The sequence below is a fragment of the Chaetodon trifascialis genome, chromosome 18 (genome assembly GCF_039877785.1).
Source record: "Chaetodon trifascialis isolate fChaTrf1 chromosome 18, fChaTrf1.hap1, whole genome shotgun sequence".
Classification (NCBI taxonomy): domain Eukaryota; kingdom Metazoa; phylum Chordata; class Actinopteri; order Chaetodontiformes; family Chaetodontidae; genus Chaetodon; species Chaetodon trifascialis.
Window position 1 is genome coordinate 16108794 of NC_092073.1, and position 25284 is coordinate 16134077.

At 42.0% G+C, this 25284-nt stretch overlaps 2 protein-coding genes across 3 annotated transcripts in view; both read left to right on the plus strand.

Moving 5' to 3' along the window:
• Positions 1-4803: 4803 nt before the first annotated feature.
• Positions 4804-10369, plus strand: LOC139346791 (phospholipid scramblase 1). The gene is made up of 7 exons (XM_070986076.1): positions 4804-4890; positions 5522-5609; positions 6470-6512; positions 6600-6820; positions 7010-7171; positions 7687-7848; positions 8352-10369. Exons 2-7 carry the CDS (start codon positions 5541-5543, stop codon positions 8379-8381), a joined length of 687 nt encoding a protein of 228 aa, XP_070842177.1. The 5' UTR covers positions 4804-4890; positions 5522-5540; the 3' UTR covers positions 8382-10369.
• Positions 10370-17815: 7446 nt separating this feature from the next.
• The window catches only part of plod2 (procollagen-lysine, 2-oxoglutarate 5-dioxygenase 2), a 32902-nt gene continuing 25433 nt past the window's right edge, over positions 17816-25284 (plus strand). For both annotated transcript variants that reach the window (XM_070986391.1, XM_070986392.1), the window contains exon 1: positions 17816-18188. In XM_070986391.1, coding sequence (XP_070842492.1) covers positions 18086-18188 — 103 coding nt within the window. In that variant the 5' untranslated portion in view covers positions 17816-18085. The remainder of the gene's footprint in view (positions 18189-25284) is intronic.

A 25284-nucleotide genomic window follows, 5' to 3' on the forward strand; every position in this document is an offset into this window, starting at 1 on the left:
GGGCAATTCTCTGATGTGAAGACGAGACAGTGGATTTGTGAGTTGAGACAGAGCATTTTGGGTTTATCCACTCGGGGCCACACTGCTGTTGACACTATATGTTATTTTAATGAGTGTTGCGGCGTAGTGGTTAATGTGGCCACAGCTCATGGCTCAGAGGTGCTGTGCATATGTGTGTGTGTGTGTGCATGAGAGACAGAGAGATGGTGGGGGATGGGGGGGGTCACAATATGGTTATGGTGACAAGCGTTGGGATAACTCATACCGCCTCTCCTGTCACAACAAAGACTACTTGAAGTGAATGAGGTCAGCAGCGACGTACTTTACGGCAACTGGTGAAAGCTGTTGGTGCTGCAGACTTTTCTTTTCCTCCATGTGCTCAGAAGGACTTCAATCTCATTTTCCACTATTCAGATTTTTTTTTTTTAAATGCTTCATGATGGACATATTGTATTCAGTAAGGTCGCCATACTCAACCCAGCAGTGCATACTGTGACAATGACTTAATGACATCAATAGGGGAAATATTGCACAGTTCAGTGGCTTGTATTGCGTGCTATTATCCCTTTGTGAAACAGAAAGATCAAAATTATGAAATATCATGCGACGCATGTGGGATCTATTCAGCAGTATCACAAAACTCCCATTGAAAAACGGTTAAATGGCTTTGCATGAGGCTGTGTACAGAACCATATGGACGCCTCCACATCTCCTCATTTCATACATGTTTCTTTTGACATCAATAATGCCTCGGTATCCAGTGGCGTTTGGAACGCATCCAAAACAATTATAAAGTTGCCGTGGAAACTGAGGTCCTGTGCCAGGGTGAGGCATACTGTCTCCGCTCAGATAACCGCATGGAAAGTCACAGCAAACAAAGCACTTGACAGGGGTGCAGAAATGGGAGAAATAAAAAGAGGGAGGGAGGTGAGGGATGGGCAGAGGTGAAGAGACAGAGACGGAATAACAAAAGCGGTGGATGTGGCAAATTTGGACATCCACAGATGATGAAAACACACCCGATAGATCTGCATTTTTTTGTGTGAGTGTGAATTACAGACACATTGCTTCAGAAAACCCTTTGATGTGGACATTTATAAGAGCTATCACTAGGAAAAGTCAGGTTTAATGTCATGTTGAGGTTCATTTAAGGGTTAAGTTTAGGCAGCCACAGTAACACTATGTGTGTGTTTGTGTGTGCGTGAATGAACATTATCATGGCAAACTAACACACAACCCCTCAGTGACACATGCAATTTCGTGTGTGGAACATTGGGACTGGTGTAATGTATTGTAACCTTATGCTAACCTAATGAACAAGAGGATGAAAGCCGTGTAATGGAGGCATTTTTACATTCATCTTTAGGCGCCTCATTATGCGCCGAATATGACAGCCTCGTTAGGAGTGCACGAAAGATTACCCATGCGGGTAAAGAGCACCACCTTCACGCACAAAAAAAAAAAAAACACAAACACACAGACAAAACAGGTAGGAATGTAGAGAGCTGAGACTGTACAATTGGTTAACACACACACACACACACACACACACACACGCACACACACGCACGCACACACACACACACACACACACACACACACACACACACACAAACCCCTGGTGGGAGCAACTGGGCTCTTGGAGTCAGGAAGACAATCTGACCGGCTTTCAAAGACCCCCTGACTGTCCGGTCTGTTTATTCAGATGGGAGCACAGAACGCCATCATTTCAAAGTCATTGCATTACTTTGTTTTGATCTCACTGATGAAGAACATAAGTTTCAGCGCTCTGGTTGGACAGTTGGGGTGAGAAAATGGGCCCTTGATACTCCCAGCAGTTCAGCTTCATGTGATGTAGTGACTTTAAAGCTTAATTAAATACATACCTAAAAAATAAGAATATATAGCCATTAAATAAATAAGCAGAAATTGAATACATTTGTTTGTTTGTACAGCAGAAAACACACTACTTACTGTGTATGCAGTGTTTTCCAGGCTATGTCAGGTCACTATAGGCAATTACTGTAACATGAATCAATTAAAACATGTTTTTAGTTGTCTGTGCCTGAAGTGTCAGCAGATCTGTGTGCGAGTCATCATTTGTTCTCATTAGTGTTTCATAGAGAAATCAGTAGCGCTTGAGGAAATCAGGTAATTTGTATTCGCAAATAAGGATACTCGACCCAACAACGTCACGTCATTTGTAACAGAGCAGTAAGTGTAATGTGTGTGTGTGTGTGTGTGTGTGTGTGTGTGTGTGTGTGTGTGTGTGTGTGTGTGTGTGTGTGTGCGGTGTGTACATCAGTGTGTGTCTATTTGTGACCATTCTGTTTTACAGTGAAAAGGCAATTTCTGCATTAGTCTCAGTAATGGCCATGAGGCCAGCATCATTAGCTCAACACTGCCCTCCAGTGGACACAGAGTGTAACGACTCACACGTGAAGTTCAAGTGCACATCTGCTGAGTGAAGATTTTTCTCTTTATCATGTAGTTTTGTTACTACATTGAGGTTTCTAACTCTCAGTCTCTCAGATATTATGGGATACAAAGCAGCGCGAGACTGAACAAAATAAACTTTAATATTGGATCGCTTCATGTTTTTGACAGGTTTGCTCAGCTTCTTACTACATGCGAATAAAAGGTTATGATATTCCTCTTCTTTCAGTTGCATGAGTGGCGATGCAGTTCATAGTTTCAAGTTTTGTCTTGTTTTGTTTTTTTTACTGATCATATTTCACATGTGGCGCAAGTGGTGGAGATCTCCCATGTGCTTGTTGTGTAAGGGATTTGATTCTTTCTCCAGATTACTGTTAGCATTGATTATATCAGCTACTATCAGATGAGAAGAATGAGCCTCGAGCTAAAAGGGCGATTCTTTCAAAACGGCAGAGCAATCTGGCGGAGATCTGACAAAATAATCTTGGATTATTGACAGAATAATCTATCTCCAGCCAAAAAAAGAGAAGGTGATTCAAGAAAACAAACACTTCTTAGAAACTGCCATCAAAGCTTGAGGGCATTCAATATGGCTGCCAGGAGGTTACATCATCCGAACGTCCTCTACCTAGAGCCGCCTTACTGTTAATGAACGGAGCACAAGAAATGAAACTAACAAGATGAGAGTGAAGCTCACACACAACTTAGTTAACACACTTTGTATCATACCCTCTCATCTTTTTTCCCAGGAGTCCACACCAACAACCCCCACATACTGTGCCTGTACTCTCTCCCCGAACCCAGCTGCTGCTTCATCCTCTGATGAGTGCAACCTTGATCTATGTGCAAACGTTTCCAGATAACTTTTACCTTCATGTCTCTGTGCTTGTGTGTGCAGCTGAGTGACATGGGGGGCAGCCTTGTGGTCACGGCTGTTAACAGTTATTCCCCCACAGCCCTGTAGGGCCAGCAGAACTGTGGTCTCTCTCATAACATGCAATTTGCTAGAATACAGTAGACGCAACACATACATTTCTTGACATTCGATAGTATAAATATACGGAGGAGCAAGGCTATTCCTGAAGCATAGAGTTCACTCAGTCTTTGTGTGCTGTATCTACACATACTCCACATATTTATTGTGTAAATGTATTTTTAGGATTTTTACGTGTTTTGTTTATGCCATGCATGTCCGAATAACCTGCACAGACTCATATTCTGACCGTTAGGAAGGGTTATAGGTATACCTGCAGGGATATTAGGACTTCAAAAACACCATCTCCTAAAAACATTTGAATAAACTCAGAACAGCATCTTTAACAGCGTCTTCAAGGCCAAACATCCATTACTATATTTTTCTACCCGACAAAGCCCAACTGTTGTATGGATGGAAAACCCTTAGACATGAGAACACTAATTAACTCATTAAAAACTATGAATTAACAACACAGGTACATCAGAGAACACGCAGAACCATCTCAGAAATAACACCACTATCTGGGAAGACACCACAAAAACTCGTCTCATAGCTTAATCGCAGCTTTTATAAAGTACTCTTGCTCTACGCGCCTGGAAAAAAAGGAGTCCTCGACTATAAAATTGTGCCTTAATGGACTGATCAGTACAACACAGTGGAAAGAGTGAAGTTCCTGTTGAAAGATTCAGCTGCACAGTTCAACAAGATCTGCCAGCTTCAAATCAACTTCAAGCCTCAGTCATCAGCATGCAGAAGTTCTGTTTTCTTTTCCACTTCACCTTTCATATTTAGCTGTCTGGGTAAAGTCTGCGTGTGAGCGAATGTCTGGATGTGTGTGGTAAGGCAGGTATGAGGAGGCAGGGAGCAGATCTACTGTAATCTTGAGGTAAAAATAGTCCAAAACAACTTTTTATTTAATCATATGCATTTTATTGATACAAAAACTATTTTACAACAATAGAAATAATCAAAAATGGCCCTACTGTAACCGATAAGGCTTATTGTGAGCCTTGTTTTTGTTGAATATTGTGCTGCACACGTAATGTGCGATAACACTGCAGAGACTTTTCACTCTGCTATATTTGTGCCATCTAAAATGTGAAAATAACCCCCCCAAAAATATGAAATTTATTCCTGAAACACACACCCTAAACAAAAACTTTTTTGAAGGCTGTAATGTGTTCCTCTTAATCAGAAATCTTGGAGAAACGGAGCAAATCAATGCACTGTGTATGCTGTCTATGCTGCAGGTTGTGTAATTATACAGACTGGCACCAACTCACAGTCTGGCATGTTCTATTATGTTTGTTCTAGTCTACCCTGCTCTGCTCTGTTGAGTGCTGTTCTATACTCCCGTGCTATCATTGGCGCATGGATATGGGAAGTGGGATGACGTCGACCAATGAGATTATAGGTTTATTCCATAGTCCTGGTTCCGGAGTGGCCTGTTATTATATTAAGTAGCAGGTGAAATATCGGTGAGTAATTCTGATTGTGATAAAGCAGCTGTCTGTGTCGCGCTTATTGTGAGCTGTACTGACTTTAATGTAAGCGTTAACGATGAGCTCGTCGCTTTAAACAAGTCATCTTCTCCTTTGGACGGAAAGTAGGCGCGTCAAACCTCGGCGTGCGCTCTCCTCACCAGCAGAGCAAACGTCCACAGGCAGGAAACATCCCACTTTTAACACAGTGGGTCGCATAGATCCCGCACTGACAGGCTGGAGACGGCCGGGGTCGCTTGTGTCGGCTTTGGGCCTGTTGTAAACAAACGAGCTAAGAGGATTTCTCATGGTGTGGTCTTCCCGTCACAAGCCCCGTCACTTCCAGATACGAGCAAGATTATGTGTGTCGCCCACCATGTAAGGTCTGAAGCCGCTGCCCTGCGCTGTGGACGAGCTGCTCGTTTACGCACCACAAAGCGCATGAACGCGGCGGCAGGGAGGACAAGGGGGGTCCGGGCTGTCCTGTTAACTTTACGAGACAGCTCAGACAAACAGAACAAGAAGTGCTGTGTATCTGCCGCGATGTGTGTCCATTTGTTTATGAGTGTCACCTGCACGAGCACAAGATGGCGCTAAATCTCATGGAAACCATTCCATTTATCAATAGGTCTCCCTCATCTGATAAAATGAACATGTACGCTGTGCCCAGCCCGGGAATACCAGGCTGTCCACCGGGGTTAGAATACCTGACTCAGGTAAGGAATACAGCCGTTTGAGTTTTCCTTCTACCAGGCCTCTGGACTCAGTGCCGAAATACTCTGAACTCTGGTTATGTGTTTATCAAGTATCACATTCCCTTTTTTAATTATTTAACACTCAGGATTCAATATCACCAACAAGCCCAGTGCACAGCAGAAACTAAAGGAGCAGGTAGCTGATACCATCCCATTCAAACTGCTTTTAAAACATATTTCACACCTAAATGTGAAGACACAGATGTTGTCATGCACTTCTGCAGAGTGAAAGCACAGAAACCAGAGAAAATTACATACAGGTCCAAGTGACTGCACCTGATTTAACCAGTGCTGCACAAAGTATTCAGATCCTTTACTGAAGTAAATGTACTAATTGCACACTGTGAAAATACTACAAGTAAAAGCATGTAAGTATAATCTGCAAAATGTACTTGAAGTATCTGATGTTTTTGGATTAATATCACCGCTGCATTAATGTGTGTGTTGTATTTTGCTGCTGCAGATGTTTATGGTTAAGCTAATTTTAACTACTTTATTACTTTTGAATAGTTTGATCAACAGCAGTGCATCGCATTGTTTAAGATCATGTGTCGTTTATGGCAAAGATTCACATTCAAAATCACCAAATTTGGAGATACGTGGTTGTCACTGAACGGGAAAGGTATGGAAATTTGTAATCTGAAAAGTAAGAAGTAACTAAGGCTGATGGACAACTGTAGTGGAGTAAAAGTACCATATTTGCCTCTGAGATGTTGTGGAGCAGAAGCGTAAAGTCACAAATATGGAAATACTCAAGTCGCCATCTTTTAGTGGCCGGATGCAAAAAGTGAGCATGTTTATGTGGTTTTCTGGTTTTCTAGGTGGATCAGCTGCTCGTCAAACAGAAAGTTGAGCTTGTTGAAGGTATGTAAGCACTCAGAGAATATCTGTCACTGATGCTGCTGGTTCCGCTCGGTCCAGCGATGACATGCATGTTGTCCGTCCACGCAGCCCTCGTTGGTTTCGAAAGCAACAACAAGTACGAGGTCCGCAACGTCATGGGCCAGAACGTGTTCTACGCCGTCGAGGAGAACGACTGCCTGAGTCGACAGTGTTGCGGTCCCCTGCGCTCCTTCACCATCCACGTCCTTGACAATTTTGGCCAAGAGATCATCACCGTCACCAGGCCGCTTAAGTGCATGTCTTGCTTCTTCCCTTGTTGTCTACAAGAGGTGAGTTACACTACTTTGAGACAGACGCGCTCACTTTGTGTCCCTGAAATTACAGTGCTCCAGGCGGTTCACCACATCACTGTTGTTTACACTTGACGGCGTCTGGTTTTACATGTCCCTTTAAAGCACAATTTCTTGTGAGGATACGACTCCAAATCACACTCTTTTCTCCCATGATTTGGCTCACAGCTGGAGGTGCAGGCTCCCCCTGGTAACACAGTGGGGTATGTTATGCAACAGTGGCACCCGTTCTCGCCTAAATTCATCGTTGCGAACGAACACTCCGAGCCTGTGCTGAAGATCCACGGGCCCTTCTGTGGATGGAGCTGCCTTCCAGATGTTGACTTTGAGGTGGGTTTATCTAAACACAGAAATCCATTAAAACATAACAGGACGCGGTAACATTCTCACCCTCTGGACTTTTTTTTTTTTAATTTCGGTAAGGGATCCTCCTCATGCTCTGAAGCAGGAAATATGTTTCCAATCAGAGCAGCTGTAGCTCGGATGAAGCCATCGCACAGGGCATGCTCTTGTGTGGTACAGTGTGGCCATTGTTCCACGGCTCAGCTGGTTTTATTAGATTGAGCTGTGGAGGGGATTTGGGTCAGTGATACAGACCTTTTACCAGGCCCAGAGGAGGGGTAACTGAAGCATGATATTACCATCCCGGTTCTTCCCTAGCAGCTTTGAAGTCATCATGGGGATACAAAACTCAAGTTACTGTGGCAGCGGGCAAAAAGATGAAATTGGATGGGATTATGAATCGTTCCATGATCTGCCTCCAATAACAGCAAACAAGTTTAGGGATTGATCTCTGTCCTAGTGCAACACATGCCAGCGTTTCCCTCTTCTCTGTAACTCTGCAGATTTTGACAATGGATGAAGTCAGTAAGATTGGGAAAATCAGCAAGCAGTGGACAGGACTTCTTCGGGAAGCATTCACAGATTCAGACAACTTTGGCATCCAATTCCCCATGGATCTGGATGTGAAAATAAAGGCTGTCATGATCGGCGCATGCTTTCTCATTGTAAGTGCAGGAATCAGCATTTTTATGTGTCCTTCATTGTTGATCAGCATGTCAAAAAACACAAATTATAGTGAAATTCGCAAAATCAGAGTAGCTGTTGTGGCTGATACAGATGCAGCAGCCTCATTTGACCAGGCTTTCATGAGGAATTATGTGTTTCTCTATGCTGGTAGTCGGAAATTTCATGTACCCACCACTTAATGTGCCACTTAGCCCACATTTTGTGGGAAATGTGACCTGAAACAACCCCAATCACTACAAATGCAAAACAGCTTGTCAGAGCTACTTTCTGCAGTGGCACGAGTCACATTAGCTAAAATGCTTAAATGCTAAATGTTCAGCATGTTTTCACAGTTGATTTGCCAGTGACATGTCACTGATTCTACACCTGGGCTGTTATATGGCTGGTATACGGTATTTTAACTGCAATTAGACGTTAGATCTGTGTCAATTTAATGCTTGTGCTCCTCTATTAACACCTCCTCCTTCTTCTTTCCACACAGGATTTCATGTTTTTTGAGACCACCAACTAGGAGCCAAACAGGATATCCATGTAATCGTACAACATTCCTGGAAGAACGAGGCCACAAAGCCATACCGATCAGTCCCAAATGCCCTAACATAGAACAACCTTCAAATGTTTAAAGTTTAAAGAAAGTACCCCAAAGGTACCTACATGTTACAACTTTGCATGAACAACGAAATAGAAGGTTTGTTTTGGTTTTAGCTGCTCAGGTTGGTTGTTGAAACAGTGAAGTGTTTTTAGACAATGCTTTTCAGGAGGTTTTCATTTGTGTTTACATTATGGTCGCTGAGGCCATCTGGGCCCAGACCCTTTAGTAACGACTGAAAAACGAACAAACAGAAAAAAAACTTGAAGGATAATATCCATGTACAAAAAATGAAAAGGGAATATATTACAGGTGAGTGCTACTGTACAGCTTGTGAGAGGAAGATAGCAGTCATTATGGTTAGGATGCAAAGGGGTCAGCCAAATAGTACTCGTGTAATTTGGTCATAGTAAAGATGTTAATTTCTATAGAACACTATGCTCGTAGCTATATTGTGTGAGAACTGAAGGACTCATGTAATGCAGTAGTTTGTAGTTCAGATATCCGATGCTCTTATTTATTGATTTATGTTTGGTCTGTTTAACAATTTGTCAACATAGAGACAATGTGTGTGTGTGTGTGTGCACTGCTTTGTGTGCGCGTTTGTGTGTCTGTGTGCTACACGCGTACTTGTGTGTGAACTGAAACATAAACTATCATAAGATTCAATAATGTTTTCGCTGCCATAATAATTATGCATTGTCAAGCCGGAGGAGGCTGTTCACTTGGGAGCAGATGGGTAATGGCTTGAGCTGCTGTCCCAGGCTTGTCCACAAGAGGGAGCTGGCTTTTCATTTAAGAAAAACCCCACACAGCTTATGCCATAGGTTTTTATTCAAATATTAGTGTCTGGTGACATTGTACGTTTCTGGACAAACTCAGGTTGATGCATGCTTCTGTATTATAGTGTTGGATACTGCTGGCTCCGGGAATTACACACCTGCACCTGATACTATGAAGATAAAGATTTTGGTTGTGGTTTTGTACATTCAGTCATCTAAATATCAGTTTTTGCGTACATTTCCTAGAATATCAACTTGATTTTGATCTTTCTCACCATTACATTACACATGGTGTGACAGCTATACTCGTGCACCATGCTTCATTATGAAAGTGAAATATGAGTATGACCATCAGTCTGATTAGGGATGGTTAAGTATTGTAGCAAAGACATTATCTACTGTGTTCTTTTGTAGCATCATGATAAAAAGTGTTTTTCACCGCATGCGTGTCATCTGTGGTTCTGCAAACTGAGAAATAACATCCATCTTAGGTCAATTATGAACAGATATTAAGTCTTAAAAGTCTAGGGCTTTTATTTTTGTAAAAAATATGATTAACTGGCAGTTAGACGAGCTAACGTTTCCAGTGTGGAGTTAAATTTTCTTGTGTCAACAGTGTTCGATTCTGCCTTTAATACACACTGACTCTAAGTGAATTTATCTCACCCTTTATGAGCAGCAACTTGATTTTAAGGCTAAATATATGATTAAATGCCTCCGATGGATTTTTGTTTTTTTCAGGCTTTTCTGTTTTCACGGCTTCTTGTTGGAAAAACTTTAAGTACATTTGAATTACATCGTTGCTATTTAGATGAACCTGATCATTTGACATGTCTTGTTTGGTCGAACGTGTTAATAGTATAAGATGCTGGTGCTACATCCTCTGAAGGCTCTTTGATTGTGTTTAAAAGCCAAAAATTAAAGTCAGAATGTGATACAAAGGGGATTTAGCTATTCCCAGTCAGTTATATATTTAAAAACAGTTTAAGTACTTATTCTTCTACTTTTGCACTAATACTGTGAACTAATAAAACATTTAGTCATGCAACGATTACAAACAACCTCTGAGCTAAGCTTAAATTGTGCAAATAGTCCTTGGAAACACTTCAATAAAAAATAATATTGTGATGTGTGCAGTTCTTTTGATTTTTGTTTCTTCATTTACCCAATCCATTTTGCATGAAACACTGATCCTCAAAAACCAGTCACTATCAGTGCTTTCAGTGCAGCTTGTAACTATGAGTGTTACATGGTCAGACCATGCAAATGGTCATGTTAAACCACTGAGTCTTGCTTGGTAATTAGTTCAGTGCTCTGCATACTGTAATTGCCACCTTCACCCTTTAAAAGCAAGTTTTCTTGTGAAATGTTAATTTTTTTTTTTAGGAGGGGCGCCTGAAAAAAATCTGGCTTGCAGAGTAATTGATTGGACCGATTACTTCAAACATAGATGTCCTTGAGGGATAACATGAAAAAGGAAATGAGAACATTTAATTTTTCTGCCTTTTCAAGTAAGCCGTTAACCTGAAGCAGTTAACCTTGTGTGTGACCGAAAGGACTCTCATTTAAAACGGCCTTTTAAAGCTTTTTTTAATCACACATCAATAAAAAGAGCTACTCTGGGACTGAGTAAAGAGCACGGTTGCTGTTTCTGCAGTTTGGAACAGCTCATGCAGAATTTTTTTCACAAAGTGTTATGTCTGAGGGGCAAAAGCACCTTTTCATGACAGATTAAAAAAAAAATCCCTGTTTTAGAAGTATTCTCCAGGGACTCATGTCAGCGTGTTCATTGACACTGTGTTGAATGCTCATTCTTCTAATCCTAAACATTCGAGACCACAGCTTACATTCAAATTCTCGCACTGCATCTCAGACGTTCTGAAGAATTTAATTTCAGTGAGTCATGGCAAATACCACATTTTGGGATAATGATAGATTTTGCACATTGCATGGCATGTTTTTCTGGAATATATGATGCAGCAGTGCCATAGTTACTGAAGCTGTGGTTGGAAAACAATGTGAACTGTGGAGGCTGTACGTGGATAGAGATGATGTCTTATTCCATTTTCTTGTGACCAGGAGATCATATTTAATCCACAGCCAAACTGCTCTAGGGACAGCAATTGCATTTGATTTGATGTGCTACTGATCGAGGTGGATGTTGTGCAGTGTAATTCTCCACCCAGCTCAAAGATGCTGAGACACTTTGCCTCCCAAGATCTCGCAAATCTCCTTTTTTTGTTTTTCATAGTGGTTCGTCCTGTTCTTTGACAGCTGAATCTATTTTCACATTAGTTTGTGAAGTTGACGCGTTACTCAGACTTGTCACCTCACAGCCAAACAACTGAATTTGCTTTGCCATTGGGAATTGGTTGCCACTGATAGCAAACAGAAAGTCAAGAATTGGTTACTAATATCTCATTATGGTTGCCAAGGGTTAACTGCTAACGGTTTGTGTTGAGCCCTGCAGATTATGACAAACAGTCATGGAACATGCTTGATTTTCATTCCAGTAACTGTAGAAGTTCATGAGAATCTAGCAAAAAGGTCCACACGTGTAAAACTCCTGGATATGTACCAAAAACGAATCACTTGTTCACATAAAGCTATCCTTTAGCGACATTTTCTCTTGTTCCCTCTGCATCCTGACCACCGTGGGTGCTTGGCTGGTACCATAAAGTGTTAACTCTCACCCCACTGACCCCACATTTCAATTAGCTTCACTGAGAGCTTATAAAAACAGTCAGTACAGGCACAGCTGTGGTTTCCAAAGATTAATGTTAAACTCCGTAGTGTTTTTTCCTTCTGAGCCAACTGAGGAGACTTCCTCAGAAATCAGCCTCTCTAGGGGTAGTCTGTAACAAAACATTCATTTCTGGATTTGCAGTAATTGTGTTGTAAGATAGTATGTTACTGGGGAACTCTCTACATTCGGTATGAACTCAAATTCCGGACCACACATTAGTGATGTCACTGATGTCACTGCAGCAGTGATTTGCTGTCCGAGATGTCCCAGACTGGGAGAAACACAGATGTTTTCTCTAGCGACAGTATGGCTCTGTTTTGCGCAACATACCATTTAATCGACTACCCTCATAATTAAATACGTAGTACAACTTTGCAGCCCATAAAATGTGAGATAATTTTGTGTTACATGTCTTTAAAAATGACACAATTGATTACACGAGTGAATTTGAAGTCTGGAAGTCAGGAGATGCAAATAAAGAACAAGGCAAACAACTTTAACATGCTTTGCCTCGGTGACTGACGCTGACATGTCAGCTGGGGGCAACCAGCCAGCCATGTGTTGTCATTTATTTATATTACTGGCACATTCAGGAGCTGTGGGCTGAGGTCTTCTATTGTTTGCTTCGTTGAATTGCTGGGTTGAAGTTCTGCCCACATTTTGGGTTCTGTGACAGTCCTTAAAATGAATTTTAAAAGAAGGCTTTATGTCCTGTAACATATTGTTACAGTTGCGATAACAAATCAGTGAAACCAAAGTCTTCATGGAAAATATGTTTAAATTCTGCATCCAGCCAACATGGAACAAAAAATATACTCCTGTGATCACTTTTGGAGCCCGACACAGACTGAGAACGAAGCAGACACTCGCTGCAGACACCATACAGTATCTGGAATTTCTGCTATCCGTGCTTTAAACCCACTTTGACAAACAAATGACTAAAGCAACATCTGTGCAAACACAGCCAGGAAAACACCATATACACACAACTGGCACAAAGAGAGCAGATGTAAAATGTAAAATGGGGGATGGTGATTTACTTTTACAGACTGGAGACTGTTTAGATCCCACCAATGCCGTCTCCTAAAAGTGTCGCTCATACACGTGCAGATTTTATTTTTTATCGGAGCATTGAGTACTTCATTTGTTTCGCCCACAGTACATGCTCCTTGACAATTGCAATGGCATAACTGGTGTTTTTAGGGATCATGTTTAGGCAATTCAAGGCTTGGTTAAAGTTAGGGAAAGATCATAGTTTTGGCTTTGAAAAACGCAGGAGACAGGACACATTGACTTATATTTAACCAAAACCTGACCTTTAACCTTAAGCCTATTAGCAGCTAGTCCTAACATGTGGGACACAGGAATCCCAGTCAATGGTGTCAAAAGCCCTGAGCTTTGTACTGCAAACTAACCAGCCACCCTAACAACCTCCCTGTGACTTCTGGGCAATATAAAGATGTCATCCTTCCTGGATTGGAAAAATCGTCATCACTTATCCACGCAACAACTACGTACCCTCTAAACTGTATTTGGCAAAGGAAATTAGGAGTGTATAAACATGTTTTTAAGGTGATTAGGTGGCACGTTATCAAGGTAGCTGGATTTGTGAAATCACATGAAAACACACAACATGAAAAGTTATGTGTTTGTGGCAGAACCACAATCGACCAATCAGCATCCAATGAGGAACTACAGGTTACTACAATTGGGTATGCTTTAGGTGTGACGATGCGGAGAGAAGCGTGGAGTTACCATCGATGCTGCTCTAGCATCAGTTTTATTAGAACTGGAAATTATTTCTTCATTGGAAGAAGAGCAAAAAACAGCGCTGAAGGACTCCATGGAAAAGATGTTTTTGCTATTTTCCCGACGTCATGCTACAACATAAGGTTTGTTGATCTGATTGGTCGAAGTCAGCCTGTGATGCACAGTGACAGATGGTTCATCCAATCAACTGCCAAGTGTTTCTGAAAGCACCTGCCTTTTTTCCCAACAGTTTCCATCAATGATTTCGCAGATGGTTCTGTGTAACAGACCATGAGGCACATCAGGTTAGGTGGCACTGGAAGGACAGGATTAATGCAAGCTTGAATCCTTCTCTCCTCAACCTACTTCTGGGATGTTTTTGGCAGCCTTGCGGTTTTAGCATGGCCGCCTAATGATGACATTCAAATGAAAGGCTAGTAAAACAGCTCATTATGTGTAATTTTGAAGGAACACTGCCCTAAAACTCCAGTCTATCCGGTAGAAATGCAAATTTATAGGAGTGAAACTCACACAGGTTTGAGAATTGCAAGCATCTTCACTTGTGCATTTAATATAATTTGCTAATCAGATCTCTACAGTAAGCTCATGCTTGCAGTCTGAGACAATAGATGAAAGACCGCCCATGATCAAAGTGAAATAATCCATGTCGAAACCCTTACCCCTTTTCGTGGCCAGACCCAAGGCAGACATTAAAAATGTACTTGCTGTGCTCATTAAAGTTCTTTGGTCTTAGATTAAATGTGGTGTTGATGATATCCCCTTCCTTTGCCCCCTCCCAGCAACCCCTGGACCGCACCCTGGGCCAGCGGATGCCCTGTGGCCTCATAAGTAGGACCTACGTAGACAGAACTGAGCCAGGGATGACGTAAAGGTAAATTCTCAAGAAGACGAGCTGACTGGGGGAAAGGATTGCTGCCCTTTCCATTGATCTGGACTAGTAATTAAACTTGCTGTGGCGTGATCAAAGCCTTTGGGATAAAAATAATACCCATTCTTTTACAATCATGGTGCAATTGCGGGTTCTCAGGCAGGGTTTAGGGGGCCAAGTGACTCACAAGTGCAATTGCAAAACCATCCAGTTGTACCACCAAAAGAGGGTCACGTCAAAAATAGAGTAGAGAGTAGAAAGGAATCTAAGGTGTGTCTCAACCACTGACAGTTTTGCTTAGATATCTCTTAAAGCAGACATAAATGAAAGAGACAACACATTGTTTTTTGGATTATATGCCTGACAGTTATATATACATATTGATGGTAGTCAAAAAGACATCAGGGAAGGAATGGAGGCACAATTTCAGCTGTATTTTCCCCATGTGTCCCTTTCTCACCAAGTTCTGTTTTTCCTCATAGGAATTTTTTTGTCTAATATTCAGTATTAGGCATCTCCTATGTAGTCTGCCTTCTAATGAATCATCTGTTTCTTCTCTCAGCTTCATTAAGTTTAAACAGTGCCTGTCAACCCACTGTCTCCACAACAGTGCTGAAAATAGAGGACGGTCGAGCGTCTTCAGGAAGCTGCAACACTGTTTAGTCTTTCACGAATGCAGGGACAGTCGAGGCTGGAGACGCGTGTGTTTTACTTGGCACTGAAATAAGCCAAAATGAAAAAGCCGGTGCAAGAGCACACCACCTGTAGTGTTAAAAGGTTCCACATAGTCTGTGCTCCCTTTTAAGGTTGATAAACAGCTGTATTTAGCTGAACGTCTATGTGTGCTGCATTCCAACGTCTGCTACCTTCTACAGATACCCAGGCAGATATAAAGCAGGGATAGTTATGTACGCCTTGTTATCCTCGCTTTCTACTGGATCCTCACCCCACTTACCACAGCAGTCTCCAAGCTTCTGTATCTGCCAATTTTTGTGTAATTAAATGCAATTTTCTCACCCACACCGCACACATCCCAAATTTAATCATCAGTGCCACTTCCACCACCACAAGCACTTAAAACATGTCAGAAAGGTAAAAGACTATGAGTGGCCTCATGTTTTTTCTACAGTATCTTGCTGCTACAAGTACAAATCTCCAGTGGGATATTAAACTGCTCATATAACTTCTGGACTTTTTGTCAGTGTGTAATCAAATCCAGAGGACATTTCCCCAGCTACTCCAAATGTGTGGTGGGTGTTCAGACTTAAGCCAGTGAATTGAAGCAAGACACAGCGCATTTCCTATCACATGCTGCCAAGATCTAGCATGAGGTTCTGTACCACAAACACTTATATTTTCCAGCTGCAGAGAGTTCCCTCACCAACCCTCAGGGCAAAAATCCCTCTCAGTTATTTGTCACTGAGCCGTTTGATTGCAAACAATAGGACTGGTCACTGCAGTTTGTATTAGTCGGAGTTTCACAGTACAGCCTTTTTTTGGTTGTACGTGTTTCTACTGGAGAGACAGGCGGCAAGAGCTGAAGTGGTAATTTTCTCATGACACACCAGTTTCCATAAACGTGCCTGACCAGTGCTCAGTACAATAAAAGAAAGCCTGAAGTCCGAGTGTGCAGAGTTCTCTGGCACAGCGCTACATTTTCAGGGTTTATCAGGGCTTTGCTGGAGAGAAGTGATTTACCTCATAAAAAAGTGTGGCCTCTACTCCCTCTGCATTCAAAACCATGAACCCGGTGACGTCATTAAGTAAAACAATCTGGGCACCGGCAGCCACTGCAACTACTATGCAAAGCTTCCACCAGACAGGAATGGTTTTTAGCCGGGGGGCAAGACTGTTACTCCTAATGAAGAATGAGAGACACAGATGAGACAAAGCGTTTCAAGGTCAGCTGAGACACTGGAAGACGATCTGACGGTGAATAGAGGCTGGATTCAATTCTTTCCCCCCTTCATTTCTCCCTTGTGTGTGTGTGCATTGCTGTAGGGAAGCAGGAGCAGCTCCAGCGTCTGCAGCATCAAGTTAACTGTTTCATACACCATCAATGGCTAGATGAGGTCATGAGTTATCTACAGTACTGTATCGAGGAATGGTGGAAAGTAGAGCTGAAGTCATTAGATGATTGAATGAGGTGGAGCAAGAATTCAAAGGGAAGTAACGATTTTCTTTGTCTTAAGTTACAGCAAACTGAGTTATTAATACCACACTATAAAAATACTCTGTTACAAGTAAAAGTCCTGCATTGAAAATGTTACTTAAGTGCAAGTATGTAAGTATAATCAGGAAAATACAGAAAGTGCAAAATGGACAGGTTACGGTTGTAGTAGGTTGAGGTGAAGCTTATTTTGAACTATTGTGTACAGGACAGCGACTGACAGTTATTTTCACTGTGGATTTATTAGCACAGTACTTGAGTAAATGTACTTTAGTGCCTTTACTCCACTCCAGTCCACAAGGACATCTTCTACAACATGTCAGAATATAATATGCATGATAAAAATGATGCATTGTTATAGATCAACCAGCTTAACAGAACAGACCTCCACCTCCAACAATTAGGCTACATGAAAATGCTCCACACATGTTAATATATTCATTTAATAATATACAAAGTACTTCTGACACTTAAAGTACATTTTTCACGTAGAAATGTAAAAGCATGGATTTACTGTAACACTGTATTTTTCCACTAGCGTTTAAGTCAAGGATCTGAATACTTCTTCCATTGCTGTCTGGAGGCATTTTCTGTTTTATATAACCCCATATAGGAGCGTGGTAGAAGAGGGCCAAGTCACGTGGGTGATATATGATCTGAAAAAGGGAAAAATGGGGGGAAAAAACCCTACAAAGCCAATATTGAGTAAAGCCTCCTGCAGTCTGTTGAACATCATTGTGCAGTATTTTAAATCCGACTTTGTCCTTTTCTTCAGCTGAATGAAAAGTCTGTTATGAGTAGAGCAGTGCTGGTCAGGCAGGCGCTCGGTGCTCAGGGGGAGGGGATCAGGGGACCAGGGGAGGGGTATTTAACAGTCAGGGGGCAGTGCTGGGGGTTCAAACACAGCTGGGCTTTATCACACTTCAGCCTAGAACGGCCCTGTGCCAGGGGGGGTGAACGCCGTTATCTTTCCTCCACTGTTGCTCTAACTTCACCGGGAACCCAAGTGGACGCAGCTGCAATTAAGGAACCACGCCTGTTGCGCTCTAAGCCCGCTGCACTGCACTTCTTATTCGACCCATCCCTGCAGCGAAACAGCAGTCTCAATAGCTGCTCGTTCACAAACTTCTGATTCATTGGAGGACTTTTTTTTTCTTTTTACCCCCCCTCGCTCTCATCATTTTATTATCGCGAGAGCGTACATTAGGACCCTCCAGGGCAGAGCCTGACCACTGCTGGGAGGTGGGCAAATAGTCCAGTCGGTCACCGGGAGCACGCACTGTAACAGCAATGGAGTACCTCAAGTTTTGTTTTGTGTTTTCATGCTGGCTGAAGTTTGCTAATTCTGTCTACCCTACTGGGACACCTCAAGCTCCTGCGCCTATTCCTAAAGGTAAGCAGCGATCAAACTTTTGTTGATCCTTCCGACTGTTGCCCCCGAAGTCAAACACAGCCTGAAGTTCTGTCTCAAAGCACGCAGCTCCATCACGCTTTTCCACTTTTGAGTCCCACATCTTCGATCCGCACGTTCAGAGCTGTCATGTGAAGTGTGCAAACAGGGAATATCTATGGTTCAAGATGTCATTTAAAGGCTGCATGATGTTCCTGTGCGGGGGGTGCAGGTTGCATGCCACTGAATGTGCATATGTTCCGCGCTGCATATGCTTGGGGCGTAAAATTACACGATAGCGTCTGCGGTTTCACACAATCCTGTTTTTATTTCATGTTGTTCGGCTGCGTGCAGCCCCGACGGTTATACACAGATGCCAGGCTGTAAAATGCCAGGGCGAGGAATAACTAACCAATTAGAAGCGAGACTTTGATGGTGTGTGTACGTATCCCCTTTCTTTGCATTTGGGCTTGAATGGAAAAAAAACAGGACATTCATACACTTATTAGCCATGATTTCAGTTAGAATGAAATCAGTTTTATTTAAGGCAAACAAGCAATTATGTGCTTGATAGAGAGAGAGGCAGTTATAAACCTGGTGTAAGTGAAGGTTCATGGAGTGGAGCCAAGTACAACCTGCTTGAGAGCTCAGCTATAGGCTGTACTGTACATATATAGGTCTTTGCTCCCCAAAGTGCCCCAGATGTGTCACAGTTTTATTGACTTGTTTCAGAGCCCTTCCCCTGTTAGCATGTCGCTGAGGCTAAATTGCTCTAAATTGCTCTAAAATCATTTCAGTTAAACACAGCTCCTTTCACAGTCCTGGGCATCTTGTAAAAACCTGCAAACAGCAACATAAGTGGATACATATGGGTTTTTTTATATATATACCGGCGATGATGTCATGAGTCCTGTGGGCTTATGTTTAAGATAAGTCTGGAAATCTACTTTTCTAATGATGCAGTTTGCTGGGGAAGGCAGCCTATCAGGGCGCAGCAGCTGCCTTCAGGCTCCACAGGCTTGTTTTGTCCTCCTGTGTGGACTAACTGAGTGTCTTTCACACAGTAGCCACATTAACTTTACGAGGGGTTAAAATGTTTGCTTGTGAAAGCCTTGTCTGTACACTTGGCAGAGATAACAGCACAAGTGATGCAGCTTGCTAAGATGCACACACAAAAATCTACTAAATCTCTCATTTGAGCTACTTTAGTAAGCAAAAAGCTTTCATATATGACCATGCATACTGAAGGTATTGAACATTTCATTTAATGATGTCAACATGTCATTATATTAAAGTATTTTAATTTGAATTTGTGGAGGTTTTCAGCAAGTAACTTTCTCAGAGAATGCAAAATAGCGAAATCTAGACTAGTTTTTGCAGTCTTTATGCAGTCTTTAACTACTTAAGACGGTTTTATGAACTGAACAAGGCACTGGTGAGTAATTCTACTGGCTCAAGTAATAGTTTATGCAGTATAACTACATGAATAGTTTGCAATGCTACAGTAACGTGTCACGAAGCACAAGCCAAATAGACTCGAGCCCCAAAGCGCAGCGCATTCGACATGCATTATAAGCCAAATTTTCAGAAGTTCTTTTGTTTCTCTCATTTTATTATCCAAATAGGAAGCATTTGTTTTGAACTGGGACACACTATAGTGATAAGTCCATCAGTTATGAGCCATTCTGGAGCCTGTCTGGGTCGTAATGTCGAAACACTGCGTTAACACATCTGATGATGTGTTAACAGTGAGGAATATTATCTTGATAAACAAATAAGGCCTAAACCTTCTTCTTTAGAACAAGGCCAGGTGACGTGTCATCCATCATGTCAAGAAGAACATGGACATACTGTTTTAGAGTGACTTTCCTTTTAGGTGGGGCAAGATGCTGGTCATCACAGTGATGGAATATGACAAAGCAGAGACAGTGGTCGGTAAGAAGCCACTAAAAGGGCTACAGAAAAAATAGATTCACAGGTAGCATACAGGTATTTGTAGTCCCTGGTTTGTGTTGCATGCCAGCTGTGCAAGTAGAGACTTAATGCAGCTTTGTGTTGCAGCACAGACGTGAACGGTGTGATTCATCAGTGAAAGGGGGCAGCGGAAGAAGCAGCCTGCCCATTTCTCACCTATGTGCACCTGGCCGGCCACTGTGAACAGCAGACTTGGCTGCTGGTTTGGCGGTTTTGGAAAGTTACAGAAATTGAGCAGCGCGGACCCCCACTGTCCGGCCATCTGAAAGGAGCCTTTCACTCCTCTCGGACTCGCTGTGTGAACAGTACTTCTGACAGAGTAGATACTTCATTTAACGTGTACTTCTTGTGGTGCCAGCCTGAGCCACTCCATATCGCTGAGCACGACTCCTTTATCCTTTGCTACAACACTTAAACCCTCGTTCAAATCATTTTTTTCATGGTTTTGATTCGATCATTTCAGTCGTTTTACAATATTTGTGTCCACCTAAGTAAAACAAAAAGTTCTCCTCCAGCGGTTTCAGTGTCTTCGGCTGCTTGGTAATGTATGAAGTTTGAACATGAAGTGTGCCACTGTCTGAAGGCTGTAAAGAAGATCTAAATGAGTAATCTGACCTTTTTCTTGGTGAGTGAGTGTGTGCGTGTGTGGGAAAGCAAGATAAACGCAATTAGTCAGTATGATCTTGTTTGCTCCACTGTTCCATGGAATAGGCGTCTCTAGATTAGACCTTTCCCAGACATCACTGACGTGTCAGCAGGCAGTGTTTTATAGAGAAGAAAAGGAAACTCCACCTAAAGTTGTCCATGCCTTATATACTGTATAATGGCGCTCTCTATTGCCTGTAATTCCAGTCTGACAAACTAACAAACCCTGTTGGCAGGCCAAGCCTGTAATCATGTCTTAGAACATTGTCACTATATCACCACAAGGTTGGTTCCGTGCCTCATTTCCAGTCAAATATGTGTTGTGTTGTCTACTTTTTCACTCGTCCTCTTTTCTCTTACCTCTGTCTGAGGTGTTTTCTGCCAACTGTCACAAAGATAAAAACAGCAGGATATCAAGCTGACAGTTCCCATTATGCAAACTCTTCCTCTTAAGCAGTACTGAAAACAGATGATGTTTCAGCTTGTTGTCAGGAGTATGGCTGTAGTACAGATATCCCATTGTTCTACCTAGCAAGTCGTTTTAAATGATGACGATCTGAGAGTGGGACTTGAACAGCTGTTGATCCTTTACTGCGTTGGCTGAGTCTTGTCTTGATAAGACAGTACCTGATGGTGTGCTGTTGAAATTGCCTTGTTTTGTTCAAACTCCTTGAGCTTTGTTTTAAATTGTAGCCAGAAGTTGTCAAGATATGACAGACACTAAGGTTTGTATATTAGCTGTAACATACCAACGTGACACAGCTGTTAAAAGGACAGGCTATAGGAAAGCTAGACCATCACAGTAAGTGCGATTCTCACTGCTCTTTCACAGCTTTTTACTTGGTCACATCACAATGATTCATTCATACTACCGAGACAACAACAAAGACATTCACTCTCATGAAAATGTTCTAGGCTATTGCTTTAGGTAATTGTCTAAGTATTCCACTTGTAAAATTTCACAGTGCAGCCTTTTTTCCTGTCTTCCTATGAGCCAGGGATTTCAGTTTGTATTTACTAATCATTGAAGTCCGTTAAAACAAATCTGCTAGCTGAGAAAAACATGCAGAAGCCAAACCATGCACTTAGGGAGCAGCTTAATTCTGGTCTTTAAAGCATTTTCAGTTCACTTTCCATGTAGAGAAACAGGAACTGTGTCGATGTTGTGAAAGTGGGATTAAAATGCTTGGCCCATGTCCCCTTTGCAGCAAATACTATCAAAATATAATAGCTCATATCATAAAATTGTGCTGTTTTCCACTTACAGTAATATCGGCATAAAATAATTAACTAATTTATTCAAGCATGCTGGTTAAACCTAAACAGTCAACCTCTGTAGTGCATTATGTTGTATCAAACTAGCTCAGTGATGAAGAATCTAAAGCTCTACAGTGACGCCGGACTGTGGCCAACGGAGGAAATGACGGTTCTAACATAGTCATTACCGCTGATGAGAGCACTGCATGACGTGAACCAGATGAAATTAGTTGTTTTTCTCTACGTTCTAGTTGTTTTTATAGGATAAAATAAATAAGCTATTCTTGAATAAAAATGATGTGTGACGAGACTGCAAAATTGTTTCCTGGCCCAATGCTGGTGACATCATGCCACATCCTAAGGCTGTAGTGCCTGTGGTTTGACATGTGTAATTGAAAACACAGCCTTTTTCTGCGGATGCACTTCAGCGTTCTTGTATTTTGGATATGGTTGTTTTATCAATTATGGTTGGTATGAAACGTTGCTAGAAAATTAACTCTTTTCTGGCTGTGGACAGTTAAAATAATGTCCGACTAACCAACCTGCAAGTGTTTTGTAGTCCCTTGGGTATCCATCCCACAAATATGGTGACTACTGCTAATTACAAACACATGGGGTGCTCTCCTAGGTAGCAACAGTGGTATTTTTTAGGTGAAAAGGAATGTCTGCATGTCTGGGGGCTCCTGGCTTTTAGACATCAAAAGCGCTACTTCTGTGCAAAGCTACTTGTACTTTCATTAAAGTTCTAATGTGTTCTGAAGCTGGAAAACCTGTTAAAGTAGGTTGGGTAGCGTGCTTCTTCTCCATTTAGCCTCCATATATAGATTCAGCTCCATGCACACAGTCTACAGATGTGTGTAAGTGCAGATCTCCATCCTGAAGCTGCCAAGTATGCTTTAACAGAGCTGCTTGTTGGATCCAATGGTCCAATGGCTTCGGGATTCCACCTCCCCTCCATCGTCACATTTGGGGGACCATTTGTGCAACTTTCTAAATCCCTCAATCCAATAGTCATACCCATTTCATGCAGCGATTAGGAGGATAAGGAGCGAGGGTATGAACTTCTCTCTCCAGCTCTCTTTCTGTCATTTTTAATGTATGCAACACTATAAATGCCTTCCAGATGAGACTGTCTGAAAATGTGTGTTGTCGTCCCGATATCTAAATGATATGGTGTCTCTCTTTTACCCTTGATGGCAGGCTTTTCATCCCACTTTCAAACGTGTCTGTTCCCAACAATGGTCAGGCAATACAATAAGAACTGCTTCTTTTCTATCATAACCCAACCCTTGGCCTTAAAGCAGCTGTGATTTATATATTTATAACAATATATCAACTGACAATGTGAAAACAATGAGCCAATATGAGAGGTCGCTCATAGTGATGAATCTACAGTGAATCATCACACGAATCTGCAGGACCCCCGAGTTCGAGCTCATTGTTTATCTGACCGGTCCACAACTTTACTGTTTTGGTTCACTCTGACTGTTCTAACAGCACCAGCTGTTTTCAGTGGAAAAGCTCTAGAAACTGACTGCATGCTTCCTACTCAGCACCACAGAGCAGACAGACACAGTTAAATACCTGCTGGTGAACACAGTGGAGCATTTAACAGGTGTTGGCAGAGACCAAAAACAGATGAAAGATTATTTTGGACAGAAACATGACCTAGGTGATGATATATCAATGCTGTGTTAACAGCCTGTTTCCACTGCACCAAAATGGCCAAAACCTTTGGAGGTTTATTAATAGCATTATGCCTTTCTGAAATAGGCCAGAGATCAGTAGTCATATCTGACTTTACAGGTGCACATTTGTTCTGATAATCTGATTAACACCTTTCTGGTTCCAGGTGTGACCCAATATCCCAACAGCAGCACTGGTGACTAATTAATCCAAGCAATGAAACTTTTTTTCAATGATTTTTAAAGTATAACTAGCACCAGAATTGTAGGAACCTTTACAGCACAAAAGAACATAACACATGCCCTTTCATTTAGATCCATGGACACTGAGGTGGACGGAGATGAGCTCTGTTGCTGCTCAGCCTGTTCAGTGTCCACAGTATGGATGGTGGCTGTGTCTTTGTCTCCTTGCTGTGGTGACAAAATTAGGCCGTTGACTTGTTTGCCACTTCTCCCTGCTTAGGCCCTGCCTTTCATTTACTTTGGACCAGGTGACAACTTTCTCCGTTCGCATTACTCACTTAGGTGGCCAAACTATATCAATTTCAACATGTTGTGTTTAGACCTTGGAAACATACCAAAATGTTGTCTTCTGCCAACTTCGCATTACGTATTGACAGAAAGCTGTTGTTAATTCCTATATGTTTCTTCTTATGCAACCTGGCTCAAAATGCTTTTCCCTTTTAGAGAAAGTTGTTGCTAGGATGGAAAAGTTGTATGCTGCCTTGAGTAATACATACCATCATACCATTGCTGAAATTTTGGCACAGCTCAAAGACCCAAGGCCCATCCATAAAAAGTAAATGCCTGGCAGTCTGTTACACTTGGCATGTTTAAGCAATTCCGGACCACTCTCCATGTCCCCTGACACTGGTGTCTACTTTAATTATTTCACATGCAGGGAAGGAACGTACAAACTGACTGGAGTTAAATTCACATTTCATATGATGAGGGCTGGCTTTTCAGGAGGGTGATCATCCTGAGGCGACTCTCTAAGTATAGGAATGGCACACAAGGTTGCCCTCAAAAAAGCATAATTAAGCATCAATGTGCAATCCTCCCATGGAAGCAATCCTTTTTCTTTTTCCAATATTAAAGCGTCTTGATTTGCCTGGATTTACCCTGCCTGTGTGGGCTATCAACTCAACGACTTGCACTTTCCTTTGCCTGACACTTTCTGGATAATTGTGGTAAGCTTTAAGGTGAACTTGCTGTGGTGGCTTATTTATTTGGATGGCCAAAATAGAAAGAACAGGAGTTTGTGTTCACTGGCCAGGATTGTCTCATCAAAGAGGAAAGATCCTGTTATCCTCATGTTCAAGGCCAGGGCACATTCCCATGATACCTCTTTCCGTTCTGCAAGAAATGCTTACTTAAGCTTAGCCCCAGCCAGTGAGTCAGAACTTTTGCTCATTGAAGTGTGAAAGTTTACCTAGACGGCTGAGCCCCATGTGGCGCAGAGAAAGAGTAAAGAGTGCACAGTGAGAGGGAAAGACCACTTGCCTTTCTTTGAGAGGAGTTATGGCAGTACTGTATGA

Bases quoted from the DNA above. Each gene is read 5' to 3' on its own strand.
- LOC139346791 (XM_070986076.1), top strand. From the start codon at position 5,541: ATGAACATGTACGCTGTGCCCAGCCCGGGAATACCAGGCTGTCCACCG. The intron at 5,610-6,469 runs GTAAGGAATACA...CTGGTTTTCTAG, and splicing joins GGTTAGAATACCTGACTCAG to GTGGATCAGCTGCTCGTCAA. The intron at 7,172-7,686 runs GTGGGTTTATCT...GTAACTCTGCAG, and splicing joins TTCCAGATGTTGACTTTGAG to ATTTTGACAATGGATGAAGT.